A 24,085-nucleotide genomic window follows, 5' to 3' on the forward strand; every position below is an offset into this window, starting at 1 on the left:
AATCAGCTGCGAGCCCTCTTTATTTCTGATCTTTGTTATTTGGTTTTGATATATCTGTTTTTTCAACCTTTGACCTAATTATCTACTGGGCTTATATCCTCATTCAAAATGTACTTGTATGACTATATTTAATAGCATAGAGATATTTTCAAAATCCAATGATTTCAACTCATCTCTCACTCTAACCAGCTTAGTATATACTGTTGTAAATAATGATTGTTTATGAATTTGCTCTAAGTTAGCCACCTTATTCACTAACACATTTCTTACATTTAACTTCTTTTTTTCTTATAGGTAGCCCCAGAAATGAATCTGCCCCTAATGACTGCTTTCAGACATGCCTCAACAAAGATGGAGATATATCAATATCCATGTTAAAATTAAGATATTCTTTAATGCTTGCTGACACTTGTTGACAAAAATTATCAACCAATAAAGTATCATTAAGTTTACAATAATGGCATCCCTTGTATTTCTTTTACTCGTAAATCCAATGTTATTTATTGGTGCATGGTCTGATCAAGTAATCACATCAATTTATATTTTCCGCACCAGATTAACCAAAGCCTTCTCAACTAAAAACATATCTATATGGAATACAAGTTGTGGGGGTGAGAATAAAAAAAGCAAATTTCTGGAATTTGATAACAAAACCCCTCATACATCAATAAGATCCCATTTTGTCATCAAAATCTGCCATTTAAATGCCCAATCTTCCAGTCTTGCAAGGTCCTCCTGCAATTTATCACAATCTGCTTGTGATTTAACTACTCTGAATAATTTTGTATCCTCTGCAAATCTGACTACCTCATTCGTCGTATTTCTTTCCAGATCATTTATAAATATATTGAAAAGCACCGATCCAAGTACAGATCCCTGAGGCACTCTACTGTTAACCTTTTTTCACTGTGAAAACTATTTAATCCCACTCCCTGTTTCCTGTCTTTTAACCTGTTTGTAATCCACAAAGGGGCATTGCCTCCTATCCCATGACTTTTTAAATTTCTTAGAAGCCTCTCAGGAGGGACTTTGTCAAATGCCTTCTGAAAAACCAAATACACTATATCTACTATCTCACCTTTATCCATGTTTATTAACCCCACATTAAATTTCATTTTCAATTTGCATGCCTAATCTCTCAGTTTTGCAAGATCCACTTGCAATTTCTCCTAATCCTGTGATTTAACAACTAGAGATGTGAATCGTGTCCTCGATCGTCTTAACGATCGATTTCGGCTGGGAGGGGGAGGGAATCGTATCGTCGCCGTTTGGGTGTTTAGAGTATCGTGAAAATCGTGAACCGGCACACTAAAACCCCCTAAAACCCACCCCCGACCCTTTAAATTAAATCCCCCACCCTCCCGAACCCCCCCCAAATGCCTTAAATTACCTGGGGGTCCAGCGGTGGTCTGTAGCTAAATCGGGGGAAGGGGGAGGGCAGGAAAACCGGCACACTAAAACACCCTAAAACCCACCCCCGACCCTTTAAATTAAATCCCCCACCCTCCCGAACCCCCCCCCAAATGCCTTAAATTACCTGGGGGTCCAGCGGCGGTCCAGAACGGCCTCCTGCAATTGAATCGTGTTGTCTTCAGCCGGCGCCATTCTGCACCGCCATTTTGCAAAATGGCGGCGGCCATAGACCAACACGATTCGACTGCAGGAGGTCGTTTCGGACCCCTGCTGGACTTTTGGCAAGTCTTGTGTTACAGTTTTGGCTGCAGTGCAACCGCTTCACCACCAGGGGTCCCTCTAGTGCTGGCTTTCCTGACAGGCCCAGTCCATCTCCTCTGTCCACTCTATGCTCTGGGTGTGCCCTTATAACCCTGCCTGACAGTTGCCTCGGTGCTTCGGCATTGAGCTCACCTGGGCTCCCTGCTCTAGCCCTGCGCGGCCTGGCCTGGCCTGGCCTGGCCTGGCCTGGCCTGGCCTGGCCTGGCCTGGCCTGGCCTTGCCTTGCCTTGCCTTGCCTTGCCTTGCCTGGCCTGGCCTGGCCCTGCCCTGGGGCCTTCTTCCTCACTTTTCTTACCTGGCCTACGGGCCTTCTGACCTGCCTGCTCTGCTTACGGTGTGTGGCCTATGGGCCTTCTGTGTATGTGTGGCCTACGGGCCTTCTGACCTACTTGCCCTGACTACGGTGTGTGGCCTATGGGCCTTCTGTGTATGTGTGGCCTACGGGCCTTCTGACCTACTTGCCCTGACTACGGTGTGTGGCCTATGGGCCTTCTGACCTGCCTGCTCTGCTTACGGTGTGTGGCCTACGGGCCTTCTGTCTGTGTGTGTGTGGCCTACGGGCCTTCTGACCTGCCTTGCCCCGCTTATGGTGTGTGGCCTACGGGCCTTCTGTGTGTATGTGTGTGGCCTACGGGCCTTCTGACCTGCCTTGCCCCGCTTATGGTGTGTGGCCTACGGGCCTTCTGTGTGTATGTGTGTGGCCTACGGGCCTTCTGACCTGCCTTGCCCCGCTTATGGTGTGTGGCCTACGGGCCTTCTGTGTGTATGTGTGTGGCCTACGGGCCTTCTGACCTGCCTTGCCCCGCTTATGGTGTGTGGCCTACGGGCCTTCTGTGTGTGTGTGGCCTACGGGCCTTCTGACCTGCCTTGCCCCGCTATTGGTGTGTGGCCTACGGGCCTTCTGTGTGTGTGTGTGTGGCCTACGGGCCTTCTGACCTGCCTTGCCCTGCTTACTGTGCCCTGACCCAGACACTGCTGACTGCCGCCTGCCCTGACCCAGCCTGTACTTAGACACTGCTACTTGCCGCCTGCCCTGACCCAGCCTGAACCCAGACTGATACTTGCTGCCTGCCCTGACCCAGCCTGGAACCTGACACTGTTTCTAGCTTCCTGTCTCTCTCCACCTGGAGCCACCCTGCTGGGTGGTGTTCACGACTCCTGACCGGAGCCCAAGCGTAACATCTTGTGGGGGTCAGGAGGCCCCCCCAAGCTGGCCAAAAGTCCCTGGGGGTCCAGCAGGGGTCCGGGAGCGATTTCCTGCCGCGAATCGTTTTCCGTATGGAAAATGGCGCCGGCAGGAGATCGACTGCAGGAGGTCGTTCAGCCGGGGTTACGGACCCCGGCTGAACGACCTCCTGCAGTCGATCTCCTGCCGGCGCCATTTTCCGTACGGAAAACGATTCGGACCGCCGCTGGACCCCCAGGTAATTTAAGGCATTTGGGGGGGGTTCGGGAGGGTGGGGGATTTAATTTAAAGGGTCGGGGGTGGGTTTTAGGGTGTTTTAGTGTGCTGGTTTTCCTGCCCTCCCCCTTCCCCCGATTTACGATTTTTTGACGATAAATCGGGGGAATTGGTATTGTATCGTGGCCCTAACGATTTTTGACGATTTAAAATATATCGGACGATATTTTAAATCGTCAAAAAACGATTCACATCCCTATTAACAACTTTGAATCATTTTGTGACATCGGAAAATTTGATCATGTCACTTCTTGTTCCCATTTCCAGGTTGTTTATAAATATACTAGCCATTAAGCCCGTAACAACGGGCTACATTAAAAAAAAAATTTTTTCGGTCCATTTCCTTCCCACTCCCTCCCCCTCATTCTCCCTCCTCCCTCTAGTCTCCCTCTCCCCTCTATTCTCCCTCCCTCTCCCCTTCCCCCCCCTCTATTCTCCCTCTTTCTCCCCTTCCCCCCCCTCTATTCTACCTCCCCTCTCCCCTTCCCCCTCCCCTCTTCCTCCCTCTCCCTCTCCCCTTTCTTCCTCCCCCCTCCTCCCTTCCCCTCACTCTCTCAATCCCCTCCCCTTTCAGATCATCCACAACCGGCAGACGGAAGATCTCCAGGGGGGGGTCCGTCCCGCACGTGCAGCGCCGCTACTGCTCCTCCCACTCCTGTTTCTCGCTGCCGCTCCTGCTTCTCACCTCCGCCGCTCCTGTGGCCCCAGCGCCATTTTTTTTCGTCGCTGCCGCCACTACTGCTCCTCCCACTCCTGCTCCTCGCTGCCGCCGCTCCTGCTCCTCGCCACCGCCACTCCTGTGGCCCCAGCGCCATTTTTTTTTTGGGCACGCTTGGCTCTGACCGACGTGCTCGCCCGCGCATGCGCGGTAGAGCTGCTCTCTACTGCACATTTGCGGGCCGTCGGTCAGAGCCCATTTATAAGGTAGATTAAAAAGCAGTAGTCCTAGAACAGAACCCTGGGACACTCCACTATTCACCTTTCTCCACTGGAAAAATTTACCATTTAGCCCTACTCTGTGTTTTCTATCTTTTAACCAGTTGGCAATCCACAACAGGACACTGCTCCCTAACCCATGACTTTTTAATTTCCTAAGAAGTCTCTCATGAGATACTTTACCAAATGCTTTCTGAAAATCCAAATATACTATATCAACTGGCTCACCTTTATCCACTTTTATTTACACTCTCAAAATAATGTAGCAAATTTGTGAGGCAAGACTTCCTTTGGCTAAAAAAATCCATGTTGGCTTTGTCCCAGACAGCAGTCTTTGTTAGTGTGAACACCTTAAAACAGCAGTGTTGGCAGCAAACATGGCTGTGTCCGGGGTTTCTTCTAATTTAAGAGTTCCTGACAAGATAAGTACTATGATTTTGGGCTTTTTGAGGAATTGTTAAAAGATATAGCTGCAACTGAAGATTCCCTGATTAAAGAGATATGTGAATTGTGTTAAATTGATAAAGGGTTTTTTTCCCCCGTTGTGGCAGCTTGATTTTCTGTGCACCAGAAGAAATATAAAGCTGATTATTTTCAGTGGGTGCCCTGTTTGAGGTTTTCCCCTTTTCTTTTAATTGCTTTTTTTTCAGTTCTTTAAAATTGTGCTTTCAGGAGTGTGGGGTAAACAGAATGGTTTAAGAAAAGTTAAAAAAAAAAAAGAAGATACTATAATTTTGGTGAGAAGTCACATGGTGTTGTCTTTGAAGTTAAATTTTAATCGGCCTAGAACAACTGATGCATTATGTGGAATATACATTTTTTAAATAAATTAATATGCCAGAAAGATACAGAAATAGTCCCAATTGTATTGAGTGCCAATGGCCCGATTAAAAAGCACTAGATTTATTTAGATCTATGCATATCACACTTTATAAACTTCAGAATAAAGCTCTCTTTGGCATAATGCAACAATTAAAAACAACATTAGCAGTGAATTTCAGAGAATGAGCTTGGGCTCAGCATACCCTGGTTTAAGAAAGAAATTCATTCTTGTCAATGTATTTATTTTTAGCATTTATTAGTCGCTTACTGCCGAAGCTATAAGCGACGTACACATAAAATTAATATAAAATAAACAAAAATATTCACCAGTAAAACAGAACAACACAAGATCAACCCATTTGGTGTAATTACCCCTAACTTTGAATAAACTACAGCATAGACTGATAGATCAATGGGAGACCTGTGAGGAACTGGTTGCAGTCGCCCAAGGAAGAGATGTAGAAATAATGCATAAGGGTCTTGGCACTGCATTTAATTCTATTCCTTTTGCATTATTTTTCCACCAGCGCGGCTGTTACAAAGGCAGGAAAATCACACCGGAGGTCCCCCTGTAAAAAAAACAAACAAACATCTCAGGGAAATAGCTGGTCGTCCAGCAACTCTAATTCGGCTTCTAAAAGCGGAAAAACTGGCAGTGGGAGGAAGAAATCGAATAGTATCGACTTCGGACGCCCGTCTTCCGCTTATCCTGACGCCTGGTCGCTATTGGCTGCTCCCGCTGCCTTGCTGACCGCCCACTGACGAAACTTCCGTTGCAGAAAAAGAAGAGCAGTCTTCGCCCCCTCCCCTGGCCCCGCCGAGCATTCCTTATTGGCTGTCCCGCTGCTTTGCGAACGCTCCCCTTCCCCCCCCCCGACGTGAGCCTGGTAAACGTCCGGCCCGTTTCCGCTGCACTTTGCTCCCGCGCCGATGGCGGTCCGTAGCGTGTTTAGGCCGGATCTTTTCTGCGATAAAGTGGCGATAGTGACGGGGGGAGGCACCGGCATCGGCAAGGCCATCAGCGCCGAGCTGCTGGGCTTAGGTTGGTTCCCCGGAGCTTTGCGGAGTGGCGGGGAATGGGGGCACCCGCTGAGCTATAAAACGTCGCTCTACGTGCGGGAGGAATTCGCCAGCCTTGTTTGAGGTAGCAGAGAGAGGGGTGCAGGAGAAGGGAGCTGGGGGGGGGAGGGGCTATTACTCCCTGTAAAGGGAAGAGGAATCAGAAGGGGTGGAACCATATTGAGGAGGTCTGTGTGTCTGCGAGAACGTGAGCCCAAAAGAGAAGGGGCTGTCCTGAATGCAGATATAGAAGAATCAAAGTGGTGGCTCAGGTGGAGTCGGGGGAGGTGTGAAAATAACAATGGTACTGCGTTTGAACCCTTGTACCTGGAAAAAAAAAGGCCAATTGCTGTTACTGTGGGTGGTTAGTTCATCGAATTGGCCTGAGTCTCTTTTATAATGTATCATGTGTGCCTTGATTTTGAATTGTCAGCCCTCAAAATTCTCATGTGGCCCCCACCATGCAAGCTATAATGAAGAATTATTGGCAGGGCACAGTAGTAGAATTGAGGCCATTAATTTTACTTTATAAAAATCTGTGATTGCTGTGGACTGGAGGCAATATTCACAGGCCTTGAGAAGGAGAGGATCTCCATCCTCATGGAACAGTAGCAATTACTGGCCAGATTCAGGGTGCATCCATACTAGGCACTGAAAACAACTGAAAGTTGTTAACACAGAAACAGAAATGATGGCAGAAAAGCACCAAATGGTCCACCCAGTCTGCCCAGCATGACTATGGTAGTATCTGCTGTACTGTGTAGGCTACCCCCATGCTTATCTGTTTCCCAGACCGTAAAAGTCGTGGCCCTCTTTGGTTGCTCTTTTAATCCAATTCCCCATTAACCCTGTGCTTATCAGTCCCACATTGTAAAAGTCAGGGCTCTTGTTGATTGCTATTCAATTCCCCATTATGCCTTGCTGTTGAAGCAGAGAGCAATGTTTTGAGTTGCATCAAAATATCAATCTTATTGGTTAAGGGTAGTAACTGCCGCATCAGCAAGTTACCCCCATACTTGTTTCCCCAGACCGTAAAAGTCAGTGCCCTCAGTTGCTGAATGAATCCATTTCCCCTTCTCCCCCTGCCATTGCAGCAGAAAGCAATGATGGAGTTGCATCAACAGAACGAAGGCTTATTGATTAAGGGTAATAACCGCCACACCATCAAGTTAATCCATACACTCTTCATTTACATCCTTTAGAGATCCACAGTATTTATCCCATGCACTTTTGAATTTTTTCAGTTTTGGTTTTTACTACCTCTGGAAGGGCAAGCCAGGCATCCACTACCCTCTCCATGAAGAATTTTCTGACACTGGTTCTGAGGCGACATCCTTGGAGTTATTTTGTGATCCCTAGTTCTACTGATTTCTTTGCAACTGAAAAGGTTTGACATGTGCACATCATTAAAACCTTTTAGGTATCTGAATGTCTGTATCATATCACCTCCTCTCAGGGTATACATATTCATATCCTTCAGTATCTTGTCATAGGTTTTGTGATACAGATCCCACACCATTTTGATGGCCCTTCTCTGGATCGCCTCCATCCTATCTCCGTCCCTCCTCCACCTGTACTCCAGATGAGGCCTCAGCAAGGACCTGTACAAGGGCATCACCTCCTCCATTTTCTTACTGGTTTTTCCTCTCTCTCTGCAGCCCAGCATTCTTGTGGCTTTAGCTATTGCGTTCTCCATCTTCAGATCCCTCTCTTGGTCCATGTACATCAGCCATTCCCCCCATCTCATACAGCTCTTTTGGATTACCGCATCCCAGATGCATGAATCTGCACTTCTTGGCAATGAATCCCAGCTGCCAAATCTTCAACCACTCTTCAAGCTTTCATAAATCACTTTACATTCTCTCTACTCCTTCCAGCATGTCCACTCTGTTGCAGATTTTGGTATCATCCACAAATAGACAAACTTTACCTTTTATCCTTTCCTCTAAGTCGCTCCCAAAGATATAGATCAGAACCAGTCCCAATACTGATCCCTATAGCACGCCATATGACATGGCTTTCCCTTCAGAGTAGGTTCCATTTACCATTATATGCTGTCTCCTGTCAGTCAACCAGTTTGTAATCCACTCCACCACCTTGTCACTCACTCCGAAGCTTCTCATTTTGTTCACAAGCCTCCTATGTGGAACGGTATCAAAAGCTTTGCTGAAATCTAAATAGATGACATCGAATGCGCTTCCTCAATCCAATTCTCTATTCACCCAATCAAAAAAATCAATCAGATTTGTCTGACAGGACCTTCCTCTGGTGAATCCAAACTGCCTTGGGTCCAGCAACTTATTGGATTCTAGATATTTCCTACAATAAAGATGGCCAGGCTTGACTTAACAAGAAAACGTGCCTTTTCTATAGCAGGCCCCCAACGATGGAATTCACTCTCTGCGATCTCAACCAAATCTAAAAGAGTTAAAAAAAAAAAAAAAAAAAAAAAAGCATTAAAAACGCACCTATTCTGTTCTGCTTTCAGTGGCATCTCACAAAACATATGACCTGAATGTTAGCTTCCTCGATAATAGGTTTTTAGCTCTTTTAAATTATTTTTATTATTTTGTTTATATAATATTGTATTTTAACCCTTAATCTCGCTATTGTTGTAAATCCTTACTGTACTTTTCAATTTCATGCTTATTTGTATCTCCTTATTTTTGAAAACCACTTAGATCCAACAAACTACTGTATAGGCGGTATATAAAAGATTTAAAATAAATAATAAATCCTTTCTTTCAGCAGAGTCTCCATTACTTTTCCCACCACTGAGTTGAGGCTAACCAGTCTGTAGTTTCCAGCCTCCTCTCTGCTACCACTCTTATGAAGCAGGACCACCACCGCTCTTTTCCAATCTTGCAGCACCGCTCCCGTTTCCAGGGATCTTTTGAACAGGTCATTTAGTGGACCCACCAGGACATCTCTGACTTTTTATAGTATCCTGGGATGAACCTCATCCGGCCCCATGGACTTGTCCACATTCAGTTTTCCTAGCTCTTCCCATACATTCTCTTCTGTAAAAGGAGATGTGTGTAGTCTATTCCCTTCTACCAGCAACGATCTTTTTCCAGGGTTGTCTTTAGTGAACACAGAACTGAAGTATTTGTTTAATATTTAATCTGTCTTGGCACATTGCTCCTCGTCACCTTTCATTATACCACTTTGGGCTTTCCTCCTTTCTCTTATATATCTGAAAAATGTTTTGCCATCTCACTTTACCTCTGGCAATTCTTTCTTCAAAACTCCTCGTCACCTTTCAGTTTCACTATACCACTTTGGGCTTTCCTCTTTTCTCTTATATATCTGAAAAATGTTTTGCCATCTCACTTTACCTCTGGCAATTCTTTCTTCTGCTCATCCTTTTGCTTTTCTGATTTCTTTCTTTGGCTCCCTTATTTTCACCAGATATTGTTTCCTGGGATCCTTTATACTTCTGAATGCTGATTTTTTTTGCCTTTATTTTTGCAGTCTCCATGAGAACCAAATTGGTTTCTTTTTCTTTGAACGTTTGTTTACTTTTATAACATTTATTTTAGCTTTTTATATTCCACTTTTCAGCACTTCAAATTGTACATCAAAGCAGATTACATTCAGGTACTGGAGGTATTTCCCTATCCCCAGAGGGCTTACAATCTAAGGCTTGGATTTATCAAAATGCGACAAGTATCGCATGCGATAGCAAAAGGGGTGTGGTTTATGCAAATATTCAGTTTATTGCAATTTGCGCTAATTACCTATGCGAAGAGCTAAGTTAGCGCAAATTGCGATAACATTTTCAGATTTTGCGATAGGTGCCAGACCTGTTGTATTTCCTGCAGTCAACCACTGGGGGACCATTGGTACGAGAGAGAGTGAGAGAGACTAGCCATAATATTTTCTCCTTAGATAGGTACAGTGGGCCCTTGACTTACGAACTCAATTGGTTCCAGAGGGCTGGTTGTAACTCAAGTTGGTTGTAAGTCAAGACTTTGTTTTCCATAGGAAATAATGGAAAAACCTATAATGTGTTCCAGACCTCTGAAAAGCACCCCTTTCCTAACCATTTCTACAATAAAAAATGGTTGTATGAGGTCTGTAATGACCAGAAACACCTATACTTCCCTAGTGTAATCGCCAAAAAGTTATAAAATGTGCTTAGCCTACCAGAAAAAACAATTCAAGTTTATTTTTCATTCATTTATTTATTTATTTTAAACTTGACATCTTTGGTTTGCAAACAGCATCGGGGGATGAAATGGAAGTGGTTATTGTTCAGAAGGAGAGTCCTATTCCATAAGAACATCTGGAATCTGGCTTTCTGGTGTCCTTTCTTGCCTTGGGGGAATCTGTAGCTCACTAGGACCTGCTTCTGGCTCGCTTGGTCTCATCCTTTTCACAACTAAAAACTGGTCTAAGGTTGTCTATTTCTGTCTTTTCTTCAACACTGTCCTGTAGTATGTCATGACATTATCATTAAGCAAGTGAATGCAATGATTGGCTTTTCCTCTGTCTGGGTGGGTCTTCTCTACAAATGTTTGTAGCTCTGTCCATTTTTTCAGGATTTCCTTAATTCCAGAAGAGGAAATTTGCAGCAGTGATTGTTGATCCTCCTCTCCCTCCTCTTCAGTAAGCTCCTCGGCTGCCATTCTCTGTTGCTCAGCCAGAAGTTGCTGAAGTTCCGCTGTAGACAATTCCTCTGAGTGTTCTTCCGCCAGTTCCTCGACATCAGCACTGTCTACCTGCAAGCCTATGGACTCTGCTATAGTGACAATGTCATTAACCACAGGGTCAGTTGCAGGGTCTGGCTCCTCTTCTTCTATAATTTTAAGCCACACTTTCTTCCAGGCCAATCTCAATGTCTGTTGAGAGACATTGGCCCAGGATTTCTCTATTAACCCCACATATGAAAGGATGCTGTAGGGTTCCTTCCAGAATTCTTTAAGGGTTAAATCCGTATCTGAAACCATCTGGAAGCACTTCTGGAACAGTTCCTTGGTGTATAGCTTCTTAAAGTTAGCTATGACCTGCTGTCCATAGGCTGCAGTAGAGGAGTTGTATTGGGTGGGAGGAACTCTACTGTGAGCCATGGGAATTCTTCAGCCAACTCGTCTTCCAAGTCTCGTGAGTGAGTAGGAGCATTGTCCATGATGAGGAGAGCCTTGAGTGGTAATCCTTTGTCCTCAAGATATTTCTGTACAGTAGGACAGAAAACCTCCCTGATCCACTCATGAAAAAGGACTCTTGTTACCCAGGCTTTTCTGATAGATCTCCACATAACACCTAACCTATTCTTCATGACATTCTGTTTTCTGAACACTCTTGGGGTCTCAGAGTGATAAACCAAGAGAGGCTTTATCTTGAGGTCACCACTCGCATTGGCACATAGCAATAAGATTAGCCTATCCTTCATTGGCTTGTGACCTGGCATTTTTTTCTCTTCCTGGGTAATGTACGTTCTTTTGGGCATTTTCTTCCAGAAAAGTCCAGTTTCATCACAGTTGAAAACTTGCTGACAGGAAAAATGGGGTATGTAATTTTCAGCAGCCTTTCTATCAGAACTGGCAGCTTCACCATGCCTAGCCACGCTATGAACACCAGTTCTTGCTTTAAAATTGTGAAACCACCCCTTACTGGCATGAAATATTTCACCATTTTCACTCGCTGATGGCTTATCCTTTATGATATCTGCATTTATAGCCCTAGCTTTTTCACAAATTAGACACTCAGGCAATCACCTGCCATCTGCCTTTCATTTATCCACACTAGCAATAGGCTTTCTACCTCTATCACTGTTGATCTTGACTTAAAAATTTGAGTGACACCTCTAGCCACACTAACTTCCTCGTACAAATCTTTTCTTTGTAAGATTGTTGAAATGGTGGATTTTGACATGCTGTATATGACAGCGAGATCGGTCACTCGAACGCCACTCTCAAATTTCTGCACAATTTCTTTCTTCTTCTCGATTGTGATTGCTTTCTTTATCTTTGGGGCCATTTTGAACACTTCTTTGATAAAAGTGCAATTCTGCAGGAGAAAAACAAACAAACAACCTAACCGACCGCTTCTGAGCACATCTCTTGCCCTCTAGAAACTATTTTCCCACTCCGAATTGCTTCTGAGCACATTAATGTACCTTGCCAGCTGAGTGATATCCCCCGATGTCCCCCGATGCTGTTTGCTGAAATTGTGTGCCGGGTCTGCCCACATGTGCCTGGGTCCCATTAGTAGAAGCAGCAACAGGTAGCCAGCCAATCCCTGTAGAAGTCCCGCCCTCCAAGACCAAAAAAATGTGATACACAACCAATCTGTGAAAAAAAAAACAAAAAACCCGCACGCGGCACACACGTGGCTGTGGTCGTAACTCAAAATTTGGTCGTACCTCAAAACCGAAAATTATGGTCGTAACTCAAATTTTGTTCGTAAGTCAAACCCTGACATGTTGGTCGTAACCCGAACTGTTCGTAAGTCAAGGGCCCACTGTATTTGTATCCCTATGGTAGGCCCACCTAGTAACTTGAGGTGAGGTTTAGGTATTAGTGTAGAGGGTTAGGGGCCACTTTGACATTCAACGTGTTACCCCATCAAGCTAGGTGGAGAGAACATTGGCCACATCTCAATTTTGGGTGAGTTTCCTCACTCTGAAGGCCATCAAATGTTCAAAACAGACCACTGTTCTGTTCGTACGTTGAATGTCAAAGTGGCCCCTAACCCCCTACACTAGTACCTAAACCTACCTCGAGTTACTAGGTGGGCCTACCATAGGGATACAAATACCTATCTAGGGAGAAGACATTATGACTTTCTCTCTTTCTTGCGTCAAATCGACTAAAACAGGTCTTGCAGGAGACATCGCAAAATGCGATAAAACCTTACCACCCTGTAACTCCAGCTATCGCATGGCTTAACGCTACTGAAAAAGGTGTAAAATCGTCATTAAAACTGTGCGATAGCACTTTGCAGACCCAGCCTGCCCTTAACGAATGTGAAAATGCCTTAGGGGGTCATTTATCAAAATGCGCTAAGTTTGTACCTGAGGCAATGGAGGGTGAAGTGCCTTGCTCAAGGTCACAAGGAGCAATAGTGGGACTTGAATCCTGGTTTCTAACCTGCTGCTCTAAATACTAAGCTATTCCTCCACACATATAGGTTTGTTTCCTTTGTAATAGCTCCTTTTAATTTAGCCCACACCCATTTTCTCCCAGACTTCCAGTTATTCCTCCAGGTTCATCCCCATTTTGTCAAAGTTCATATATTTGTAATTCAAAACTCAGGTCTTCATGTGACTTCTTTATATCTTATTTGTAATATGAAACCATACTTGTACTCAGATGGGCACCTGTCTGGACATTGTAGACATTATCCCAGCTTGGGAGCACTAGGCCCTTGATTACTCTGTCCCTCATGGGATCCGTTATCATTTGTTTGCGCAGAGCCCTTTGGAGGGCATCCACTATCCCTCTACTTCTTGTACATTTTGCAGAAGGAATACTCCAGTCTACATCCAGCAGATTAAAATCTCTTCTCCCTTCTTTCCCATCTTTTGAATGTCTTTGATCAGATCTCTGTCCAGCTCTTCTGCCTGAATTGGAGGCCTATAGACCACACCGATGTAAATGGAAGCGTCATCTTTTTTTTGGTTAGCCCATAATGCTTCCATACCCCACGTCCCTTGCATTTCAATTGCTTGGATATTGCTTCTGACATAAAGCGCTATTCCTCCCCCATTCCTGTCCTCTGTCCTTTCTTAATACTTTATAGCCAGGGATGGCCGTATCCCAGTCATGTGACTCTGTGAACCAGGTCTCTGTAACAGCAACGATGTCCAGATCCACTTCCACCGTTAGAGCCTGCAGGTCTGGGATTTTATTGCTCAGACTATGAGCATTTGTGCAGTTGATGTTAGCTCCTATAATTTTAGTTTACATGGAATTATAGGGATTATGTAGGATTCTCTGTATACCTAAGTGAGGGTTTTTGGTTTTTTTTTATGAATCCTTTCTTTTAGCACTGCTAACAGTCAATATCCGTACTCTACACTTTCTGCCCTTCACTGCTGTATTCTGAGCAGACCCCTCAAAGACGCACCAACAATGCAACTATACAAAGACGTTTAAGGCAATAATATATACTTAGCCGTTTAAGGTAATAATATATACTTAGCTTGGAGCCCTTCTGGAGAGGAAATAACTCAGAAAGAGACTGGCACTTGCCCCCGCTATTCATAAAACTGTCTGCTATTGATTAGGATCAGCCCCACCCCAAGAAAAGCTGCCTACCCTTAGGTGAGGGGTTGTATTTAATTTGTTTTCCTCTTTTCCACTGCTAACAATTATCAGTTCTCCACACTTTCTGCTCTTCAGTGCTGCAGTCTGAGCAATCCCCTCAAAGACACAACAACAATGCAAATATGCATAACTTTATGGCTATATTTCAGAGATTTAATGCAATAAACCATGACCAGCTAACCCAGCCACTTAACTGCAGCTGTAGCTGGGTTAAATAGGAGGAAAACTCTTTAGTAGCTATGGATGAAGGCTCGTGGCAGTCTCTGCAAAAGCCAGTTCTTATTGAGCAAGAAGAAACTGTCAGATCAATTAACAAAATAACGCTTGACATTTGCTGGAGGGAAATAGAAAGCAGGGGTGGCACAGTTAGAACATTTCATAGCTGTTGCATCCTAGGGAGAGGAGCAGCTGCAGGGCAAAACCTTCCTGGCTCAAGAGGTCCTTCCATTTCTTAGCCAGGAAGCGGATGCAGTCATAGGAAGGGAGAAAAAATCACAAGAAAAAAAAGTCAGTAATAACTACAGCACTGGGCAAAGTTCTTACATAGGGTCAATTCATACATGTGCATCTCTGTAATCAAAGGGCCATGTGTACTAAGGGGTTTGTGAGGAAAGTTTTTAGTACATACGGCCTTTAGTTGAAAGCGCCTGAGTAGTCCAGTGGCGGTTCCAGTATTATTAAGATGCATATCCTTGCTAATACCTACATAAACCCAAAAGTTATTTCAATATAAGGCCCTTTAGAGCACCCTTTGATCTGTCACATAATTTCTCATTGGTTCATCTTACATTACATGATCAGCAGTGAAAATGGTACCATCAAGTGTAATTTCCCTGGGTTTTTAATAGAATGAATACAACAGGCCTTCAGTTCTGATTTGTATTAGAAGGCTAGTAAATTGTGTAACATTTATTGATCACTTACTGGGACATTTATTGATCACTTACTGGGACAATGCAAAGTGTGTTAAAAATGAGAGGAATGCTATGGAGAGTTACAGGCAATGGACACAGAAGGAAAGACTAGGAATGGGTCACAATGTGCAAAGATTTTCCACATCAAGGGAACAGACACTGGATGGCATAAGAGTCATTGCTGCAATGTTGGCACATGGCAAGGGAGTGCTGGTATGGGAAAAATTGGGCACATTTTCATAGCTGTTGGTCTGCCTGATGGTTAGTTAAACTACAAAACTCGAGAATTTTGAGGTTCCAGGAGGACTTAGAAAAAGGAGACCTCTGGAAAGTCTTAGTTTCCTGGCTGCCCGGTGTCCTAGTTTGTCATAGGGAAAGCCTATTAACTGCATTTAGGGGAGGGGCTCCTGTGGGAGGGGGCTGGGTGAGATTGCATACTTTCCCTCTGAAATTTGGTGCAATCCATGGATTTTACAACAAAGCAGTCCATGTAAAACCTGCCCCCTTTAAACTTGACTTCATTTTAGGGGAGTAAGAATGGGCAGCTCCTAACCCCCATGCTTTTATTGTGTTCCTTTATACAGGGTGTAATGTAGTCATCGCCTCCCGGAAACTTGAAAAATTAAAAGAAGCTGCTAAAGAGCTGATGGCTAAAGTCTCTCCAAGTTCAGCTGTGGTGACCCCCATACAGTGCAACATCCGCAGAGAGGAAGAGGTAAACAAAAAAACAAAAAAAAAGCCAAACGACAGGTGAGGGACACTAGCCCAGCTGGGCTACTTCTACTGCTCACTACTGCCACCTCTGGTGGCTTCATCACATTGTCTAATAAAAGATCAATCTCTGTGTTTGTGTGTCTTGAGCTGAGCCTGACCTGTGGCCCCTCACGGGACTTCCCCCGTGGGCGTGGTCAGCTGCCACAGTGTCCAAGCGTCCACCCAAACCTCACTAATTATAACAGATTGCTAACTCCATGGATCCGGCACAGCTCAATGCCTTACAGGCTGTCCCTGTCCCTGGCTTGGCCCTGCACATTGCTAAACAACAAGACGCTTTGGAGAAACTCATTTCAGCGTTTCATCAGCTACAAGCACAGAAGACGTAAGGCGCTACTTCCTGTAATGAAGATCAGTTACCTGCAGTAACTATAAAGACTATGGTACCTCTGGCTGCTCCAGTTCGTTTCTCTGGAGAGATTCAGAGAACTAGAGGTTTCCTAAACCAATGCTGCATGCATTTTGCATTGCAGCCTGCACACTTCTCCACAGCCTACACCAAGACTACTTATATTCTATCTTATCTTGATGGAAGGGCCTTGTCTTGGGCTTCAACGCTGTGGGAACGTAAGGATCCAATCCTGCAGGATATTGATGGATTTCTAGAATTATTTAAATCCGTTTTCGATGATCCTGCTCGAGTGTCTGTTGCTGGTTCTGACCTGGTGGACCTGAAGCAAGGCAACCGACCACTGGCTGATTTTGCAATAGAGTTCAAAACTCTTGCTGCAGAATTGTGCTGGGAACCTAGATGTCTGAAAACTCTCTTCTTCAGAGGTCTGAATACCCGCTTGAAGGACGAGCTTGCCGCTCGTGAGACACCTGACTTGCTGGATGAACTAGTGGCTTTGGCTACTAGAATTGACCACCGGCTTCGTGATAAGGTTAAAGAACTCTAGCCTACTAAAGGACCGGTTCAGAAGGAGACTCGTGCTAAACTTGCACCTCGGATGGTTCCAGCAGTATCTGTTGCCAGTGGAGAAGAACCGATGCAACTTGGTCGCAGTCATTTGACTTCAAAAGAGAGAAGACTTCGGAAAAGGCATGGCTTATGTATGTGCTGTGGACAAGCTGATCACAATGTCCCAACATGCCCTATTCGTCCGGAAAACGGACGGGCCTAAGTCCTGCAGGAGGACTGTTCTTAGGCCTTACCCTCCGCTCTCTCTACCAGTCTTCCTGACTTGCGGACCGTCTACAATCCAAACTCTTGCCTTCGTGGATTCGGGGGCAGGAGGCAACTTTATACTTCAACGCCTAGTGGAACATTTGAGGATTCCCCTCGATACTTTAGAAGCTCCACTACTCTTGTCATCCATCCATGGAGAGACTTTGCCCGGTGATGTGACGTGTCGCACCGAACCAGTGACTCTTCACACCGGAGCCCTCCATACGGAGACAATCCCCCTTCTTTCTGTTAGAGAAGGCTATGCACCCTATTATTCTGGGGTTACCCTGGTTGCAGTTGCATCAGCCTCAATTCGACTGGTCCTCCTTGGAACTCTCCCACTGGGGCCCAGGTTGTCATGGCAATTGCCTCAAGGAAGTTTGTCCTGTTCTCTGCATGCCTACAACTCCAGTGATGGCAGGTCTGCCGCCTCAATACGCATCATTCAGTGATGTGTTTTCCAACGAAGCTGCTGACATTCTCCCTCCACACAGATCTTATGACTGTGCCATTTGGCTGAAACCAAATACTGAACCTCCTAAAGGACGTGTCTATCCACTCTCTGCAATAGAGAATAAGGCTATGTCTGAGTACATCGAGGAGAATTTACAGAAAGGTTTCATTAGACCTTCAAAGTCGCCAGCCGGCGCAGGATTCTTCTTTGTGGGGAAAGAGGACGGAACCTTATGTCCTTGTATCACTATCGAGGTCTGAACGAGATTACGATTAAAGACAGTTACCCACTGCCTTTAATCTCAGAGCTGTTTTACTGGCTTCAGAGGGCCAAGATATTTTCAAAACTTGACCTGAAGGGGGCCTACAACTTAGTCCGGATTCGCAGTGGTGACAAGTGGAAAATGGCTTTCAACACTAGAGACGGTCATTTTGAGTACTTAGTAATGCCCTTCGGCCTGTGCAACGCACTCGCTGTGTTCCAGAACATGATGAATGACATTCTGCGGGATTTGTTGTACAAGAGTGTCGTAGTGTACCTAGATGACATCCTGATATTTTCTCAGAATCTGTCTACTCATCTAGAAGATATCAAGCAAGTTCTACTAAGACTCTGAGAACACAGACTCTACGCCAAGCTATCCAAGTGCAAATTCCATAAAGACTCCGTGCCTTTTCTTGGCTACATTGTGTCTAAAGATGGCTTCCAGATGGATCCCCAAATATTAGAAAGTATCAAGAATTGGTCCCAACCTACCAGCCTGAAGGCCCTGAGACTATTTTTGGGGTTCACTAATTACTATAGAAAGCTTTATAAAGAACTATTCTTCTTTAACGGTGCCCTTGACTGCTAGGACCCGGAAAGGGGCCAATGCTTCTAAATGATCTGTGGAGGCCATTTCCGCGTTCAAAGATCTAAAGACTGCCTTTTCCATGGAACCATGCCTACATCTTCCGGACCCCAACAAGCCATTCATCGTAGAGGTAGACGCCTCTGACGTCGGTGTGGGGGCTGTTCTGAGCCAGACTGGAGATTCCAAGTCTTATGTCCCTGCTCTTTCTTCTTACGACATTTCTCTCCAGCAGAGAAGAATTATGGGATCGGTGACAAAGAGCTCCAGGCTATTAAGTTGGCATTCGAGGAATGGCGGCCTTGGCTCGAAGGCGCTCAACATAAAATTTCTGTGTTTGCGAACCATAAGAACCTAGAGTATCTCCGCCATGCGCAACGTCTTAACCATAGACAAGCTAGATGGTCCTTATTTTTCAACCGCTTTGACTTCGTGCTCAAATATCGCCCCAGAGACAAGAATACCAGAGCTGATACCCTATCACGCTCCTTTCTCTCTGAGGATATTCCGGAAGAGCCGCAGCATATAATCGACCCGAAGAAAGTCGTCTTAGCGGTTACTCATTCTGTGCCCGCTGGTAAGACCTCGTGCCAAAGCATCTCAGAAAGAAAGTGCTCTACTGGGCGCACGATTCCAATCTGGCTGGCCATCCTGGTCAACACCGTACCCTGCTGAAGCTACAGAAGTATTATTGGTGGCCAACGATCAAGGAAGATACACTCTCCTATGTGGCATCTTGTGCCAACTGTGCCAAGCACAAACCTACTTCTGGCCAACCGTTGGGATTGCTGCAACTGCTTCCAGCCCTGGACGCATATTGCTACTGATTTTGTAGGTGATCTACCCCTTTCTGGAGGTATGAATACCATCTGGGTCACTGTCGACCGCTTCAGCAAGATGGCCCACTTTGTGGCACTACCTGGCTTACCCTCAGCCTCGGAACTTGCGAAGCTCTTCATAGCCCATATCTTTCGCCTCCATGGCCTACCAAAGCACATAGTCTCGGATCGAGGATCACAGTTCACAGCAAGATTCTGGAAGGCCCTGTGCAAACTCTTCGACATCTCTCTAGATTATACATCTGCCTATCATCCTCAATCTAATGGCCAAACAGAACAGATGAATAGGACCCTGAAACAGTTTATTCGGGCCTATGTGAATTGCCGTCAGAATAACTGGACCGAACTGTTGCCATAGGCTGAATTCGCCATTAATTCTCATCCAGCAACATCAACTGGATGAGTACTACCATTACCCCTATACTCATGAACCTTCACTGGTTCCCTGTTATTTCCCACATTCAATACAAATCCCTCTCTCTCTCATTCACAAAGCCCTATACAATCCCGAAATGTACTGGCTTAACGGCTCCCTTAAATTCCACCAAGCCAAGAGACCCTCAAGACACCAATATCAAGCAACCATGCAAACCTTCTCGCACAAAACCACTAAACTGGCCTCCACCAGAGCACGTCTACTCATAGTATCTGGGCCTTCCCTTTGGAACTCTATTTATTTATTTATTTATTTATTTATTTAAAATTTTTGTATACCGACATTCGTTAAGAGAACATCACATCGGTTTCCATGTAACATAAAATGGCCAACGGGGCTTTACAGTGAAACTGATAAGAGAACTGGGTAGGGGGGGAGAGGGGGGAAAACAAAGGAAATGCTGTACAATTAGATAAGCGCAATAAAATGGTTAGATATACGCAAAGACAAATTATATACAAGTAAATTATTTACAATAAAAAGTTAGGGGGAGGGAGTTAGAAGGGGGGAGATCGGTGGTATGCTTGGGGGGCGGGGGGGAAGGGTGTAGGAGAAAGGAGTGAAAAGTAGGGGGGTTTATGTGTAGGCTCGTGTAAAAAGCCAAGTCTTGAGATTTTGTCTGAATTTTTTGGCGCAGGTCTCAAGGTGTAGGTGGGTGGGGATAGAGTTCCATAGGGAAGATCCAGCTAGGGATAGCGCACGTTATTTGGTGGTTGTTAGGTGGAAAAGTTTGGGAGATGGAGTGTGAATATTTGCTGTGTAGGGTGTTCTGGTGGGTGTGGAGGAGAAACGGATGTGTAAACTGTCTGAGAACCAGAGCATGTTGGGATTGTGGATGGCTTTATGTATGAGGGTGAGAATTTTAAATTGAATTCTGGCTGTGATGGGAAGCCAATGAAGTTGTTTGAGAACAGGTGTGATGTGTTCTTTTCTACGGGAGCCTGTTAATACACGTGCAGCTGCATTTTGAAGCAGCTGAAGGGGGGCAAGGCTGTTCTTCGGGAGACCTAGGAGTAAAGCGTTTGAGTAGTCTATTTTGGATAATATCAGGGCTTGTAGGGCAGTTCTAAAGTCGTTGAAATGCAGGATGGGTTTAAGTTTTTTGAGAGTGTGAAGTTTGTAGTAACAGTCTTTGATGGTGGAAGAGATAAATTTCTGTAGGCTGAATTGGGGGTCAAGTGTGACACCTAGGTCTCTTACAGTTTGGGAGAGGGTAGGGAGAGAGAGGGGTGAATTGGCTGAAAGTGTAGGTAAAGAATTGATGGATTGAGGTGAGATGATCATGAGTTCAGTTTCATTAGGGTTTAGGGCTAGGTTGAGTTGAGTGAGGAGACAGTTGATGGATGCGAGGGCACTATCCCATCTTTTTTTAGGGCATTGGAGATGGAAACTCTATGCCTGTAGATCTGCACCAAGAGGTATGCCACACATCTTTCAAACGAAAACTCAAAACATGGCTTTTCACTAAGGCATTCACATAATACTCATGAGAAAAATTTCACTCAACTTGCCTCTCTACACAATCTTCCTCACCGACTATAATTTTCCCCCACAACACAATGTTTTTCCTCCCTCACCTCCTCTCAGCTCTCCTCCAAACCCCCTCTTAACTTCCCACCTTTTAGTCCCCTCCCCCGTCCTTCAACGCCCCTCTTTCCCACGTCCCTACTCCTGACACATCCCCAGTTCTTATCTCATGGTCATTCATAGTCGCTACCTTCTTGGAAACTCAATTTTATGTCATTACTTATATAACCTCACTAATATACATTTGTAAATAGTTTCCCTCCAACTTGTGTGTATTATAACTACATCAAAGCATCTATAGTAACTAAACCTTTTGCAACCCCTGCAATTCCCCCTCCCCCTCGCACCCCCTGCAACTCCTCTCTCCCTCCCATTCTTGCAATCTATTCAACCCTTTCCCCTCCACTATGCAAACCCACGCAAACCATCTATCCCCCTAGCCCCCCTCCCTCTTCCCCCTCTTTCCCTTCGCCTTTCCCTCCTCCCTTCCCCTCCCCCCCAAGCATTTCTCTCAATGTTACCTCTGCAATCCAACAAACTCTATTTAAGTTTCATTATTAAGCCTCGTTGCCAATTTTATTGTTATTAATCACTGTTTTTCTTATAAGTTCTATGTAAAGCCTCTGTTTGCTGATTTTGAAGTTTTATTGTAAACCGAGCTGATGTTTCACTACGAAGTCCGGTATATAAAAGCCACAAATAAATAAATAAATACCATTTGAAGTGGCATATGAACGTTAACCATCACTGCCACCTCCTCTCGCTATGGATGGACGCCTGGCTGCCGCAGCGTCTGCCTGCCGTCCTCTCCGGCGTCCCCGGACCGGCTTGGGCGCTGCCTCCCGCCATGCTCTGCTGGTACCTTAGGGCGTGTGCGCCGCGCGGTCCTCACTCTTATTTCCTACTTGAGTTAGCAAGGGGAATCTTACGGATGGGATTCGCTCTCCTTACCCAGCTACTCTGCCTCTCCAATCTTCCATTGGACTCTTAACGCTAACGGGGTACCCGCTCCTCAGGGGCTTCACTTGCTTTTCAGGTCGCTATCAGGAAACCGGTACTCGCTCCTCGAGGGCCCATGTTCCCTGACTCGCTGCCTGCTCCTACCTTCTCTTCTGCCTGGAAGGACTCTCTATCTTCAACACTAGTGAGTACTACCATCTTCACCTCAGAGCTGTTCCCTGGAACCAGGTACTCGCTCCTCGAGGTCCTGCCTCTGTTCCAGCCCTGGTGCCATCTCCTATGTGGAACCGCTGTGTGAGTACATTACCTTCAAGCTTCTCAGGGATCAGGTACTTGCTACTCGAGGGCCTGCTCTCTCTATCCTGGGGTTCTCCATACTGGGGCTTTGTGCATATTCCACTGTACTCATTATTCTCAGTTCTTTCCACTACAGCACTGCTACCAGAGGAGTCGCTGTTCCAGCGCCTGAGGGACAATAGCCCAGCCGGGCTACTTCTACTGCTCACTACTGCCACCTCTGGAGGCTTCATCATGTTGTCTAATAAAAGATCAATCTCTGTGTTTCTGTGTCCTGAGCTGAGCCTGACCTGTGGCCCCTCACGGGACTTCCCCCCATGGGCGAGGTCAGCTGCCACAGTGTCCAAGGGTCCACCCAAACCTCACTAATTATAACAGTTCTGTCTTAGGAGTTACTACCCAGGAAAAAGAGCTAGGTGGCATAGTGGATAATACATTGAAATCATTGGCCCAGTGTGCTGTGGTTATCAAAAAAGCAAACAGAATGTTAGGAATTATTAAGAAGGGAATTGAAAATAAAACGGAGGTTGTCATAATGCCTCTGTATCGCTCCATGGTGAGACTGCACCTTGAATACTGTGTGCAGTTCTGGTCACCGAATCTTATAAAGGATATAGCTGCTCTGGAGAAAGTACAGAGAAGGGTGACCAAAATGATAAGAGCATGGAAAGGCTAAAGAAGATAGGGCTCTTCGGTTTGGAGACAAGACAACTGAGGGGGATATGATAGAAGTCTACCAAATCATTAAAGGACTTGAACAAGTTAATGTAAATTGGTTATTTACTCTCTCAGATAATAGAAGGACTAGGGTCATTCCATGAAGTTAGCAAGTAGCTCATTTAAAACAAATCGAAGAAAATTCTTTTTCACTCAGCGCATAGTTAAGCTCTGGAATTCATTGTCAGAAGATGTGCTTACAGCAGTTAGTGTAACTGGGTTTAAAAAAGGTTTGGATAAGTTCCTAGAGGAAAAATCTATAAACTGCTATTACAGTAATTAATAAGCTATAGTAGCTTGTGATCTGTCTAATGTTTGGGTACTTGCCAGGTTCTTATGGCCTGGATTGGTCACTGTTGGAAACAGGATGCTGGGCTTGATGGGACCCTTGGTCTGACCCAGTATGGCATATTGTTATGTTCTTATGGTATACTGCTACCATGTTCCGAGTGAAGAATTTTCAGACTGAAGGTACCAGAAGAGTGGGAGGGTTAGGGTTGGGGAGGGAGGGGGCCCTGGAGGCTACCAGTTATGAAAAATGTGGCTTGACTTTGGAGGAGGCTGGCACCGGTCATTTTATTTTTATCTTTATGGAATGGAGTGGGTTGGGGGGCGTGGTCTGCAGACAGCTCAACATAGCTGAACTTTTGTAGTGTGGTAGTGGTAGGGGCACAGAGGCCACAAAGCGCAGGTTTTTTTTTTGGGGGGGGGGAGGGTGGAATCCTGCAGCTCAGATAACTTTTACATCTAACCAGCGATATTAAAAAAATATCTGATTAGGTTTAAAGTTATCTGGCTATCTATAGCCAGATAACTTTAATCAGGGATATTCAGTGGGACATTTATCCCAGATTATATATCAG

The 24,085-nt window shown here is 45.2% G+C and overlaps 1 protein-coding gene across 4 annotated transcripts in view; it reads left to right on the top strand.

Moving 5' to 3' along the window:
* The first annotated feature begins 5,847 nt into the window (after positions 1-5,847).
* Positions 5,848-24,085, top strand: part of PECR (peroxisomal trans-2-enoyl-CoA reductase) — a 44,152-nt gene continuing 25,914 nt past the window's right edge. Inside the window, exons 1-3 of one of the 4 annotated variants that reach the window (XM_029605124.1) lie at positions 5,858-5,996; positions 14,007-14,143; positions 15,785-15,915. In XM_029605124.1, the coding sequence (XP_029460984.1) occupies positions 15,847-15,915 (69 nt within the window). In that variant the 5' untranslated portion in view covers positions 5,858-5,996; positions 14,007-14,143; positions 15,785-15,846. Of the gene's footprint in view, positions 6,099-14,006; positions 14,144-14,176; positions 14,284-15,784; positions 15,916-24,085 lie in introns of those variants that run through there. The other 3 variants (XM_029605122.1, XM_029605123.1, XM_029605125.1) reach the window with 3 other exon arrangements.

The sequence above is a fragment of the Rhinatrema bivittatum genome, chromosome 6, assembly GCF_901001135.1.
Source record: "Rhinatrema bivittatum chromosome 6, aRhiBiv1.1, whole genome shotgun sequence".
NCBI lineage: Eukaryota > Metazoa > Chordata > Amphibia > Gymnophiona > Rhinatrematidae > Rhinatrema > Rhinatrema bivittatum.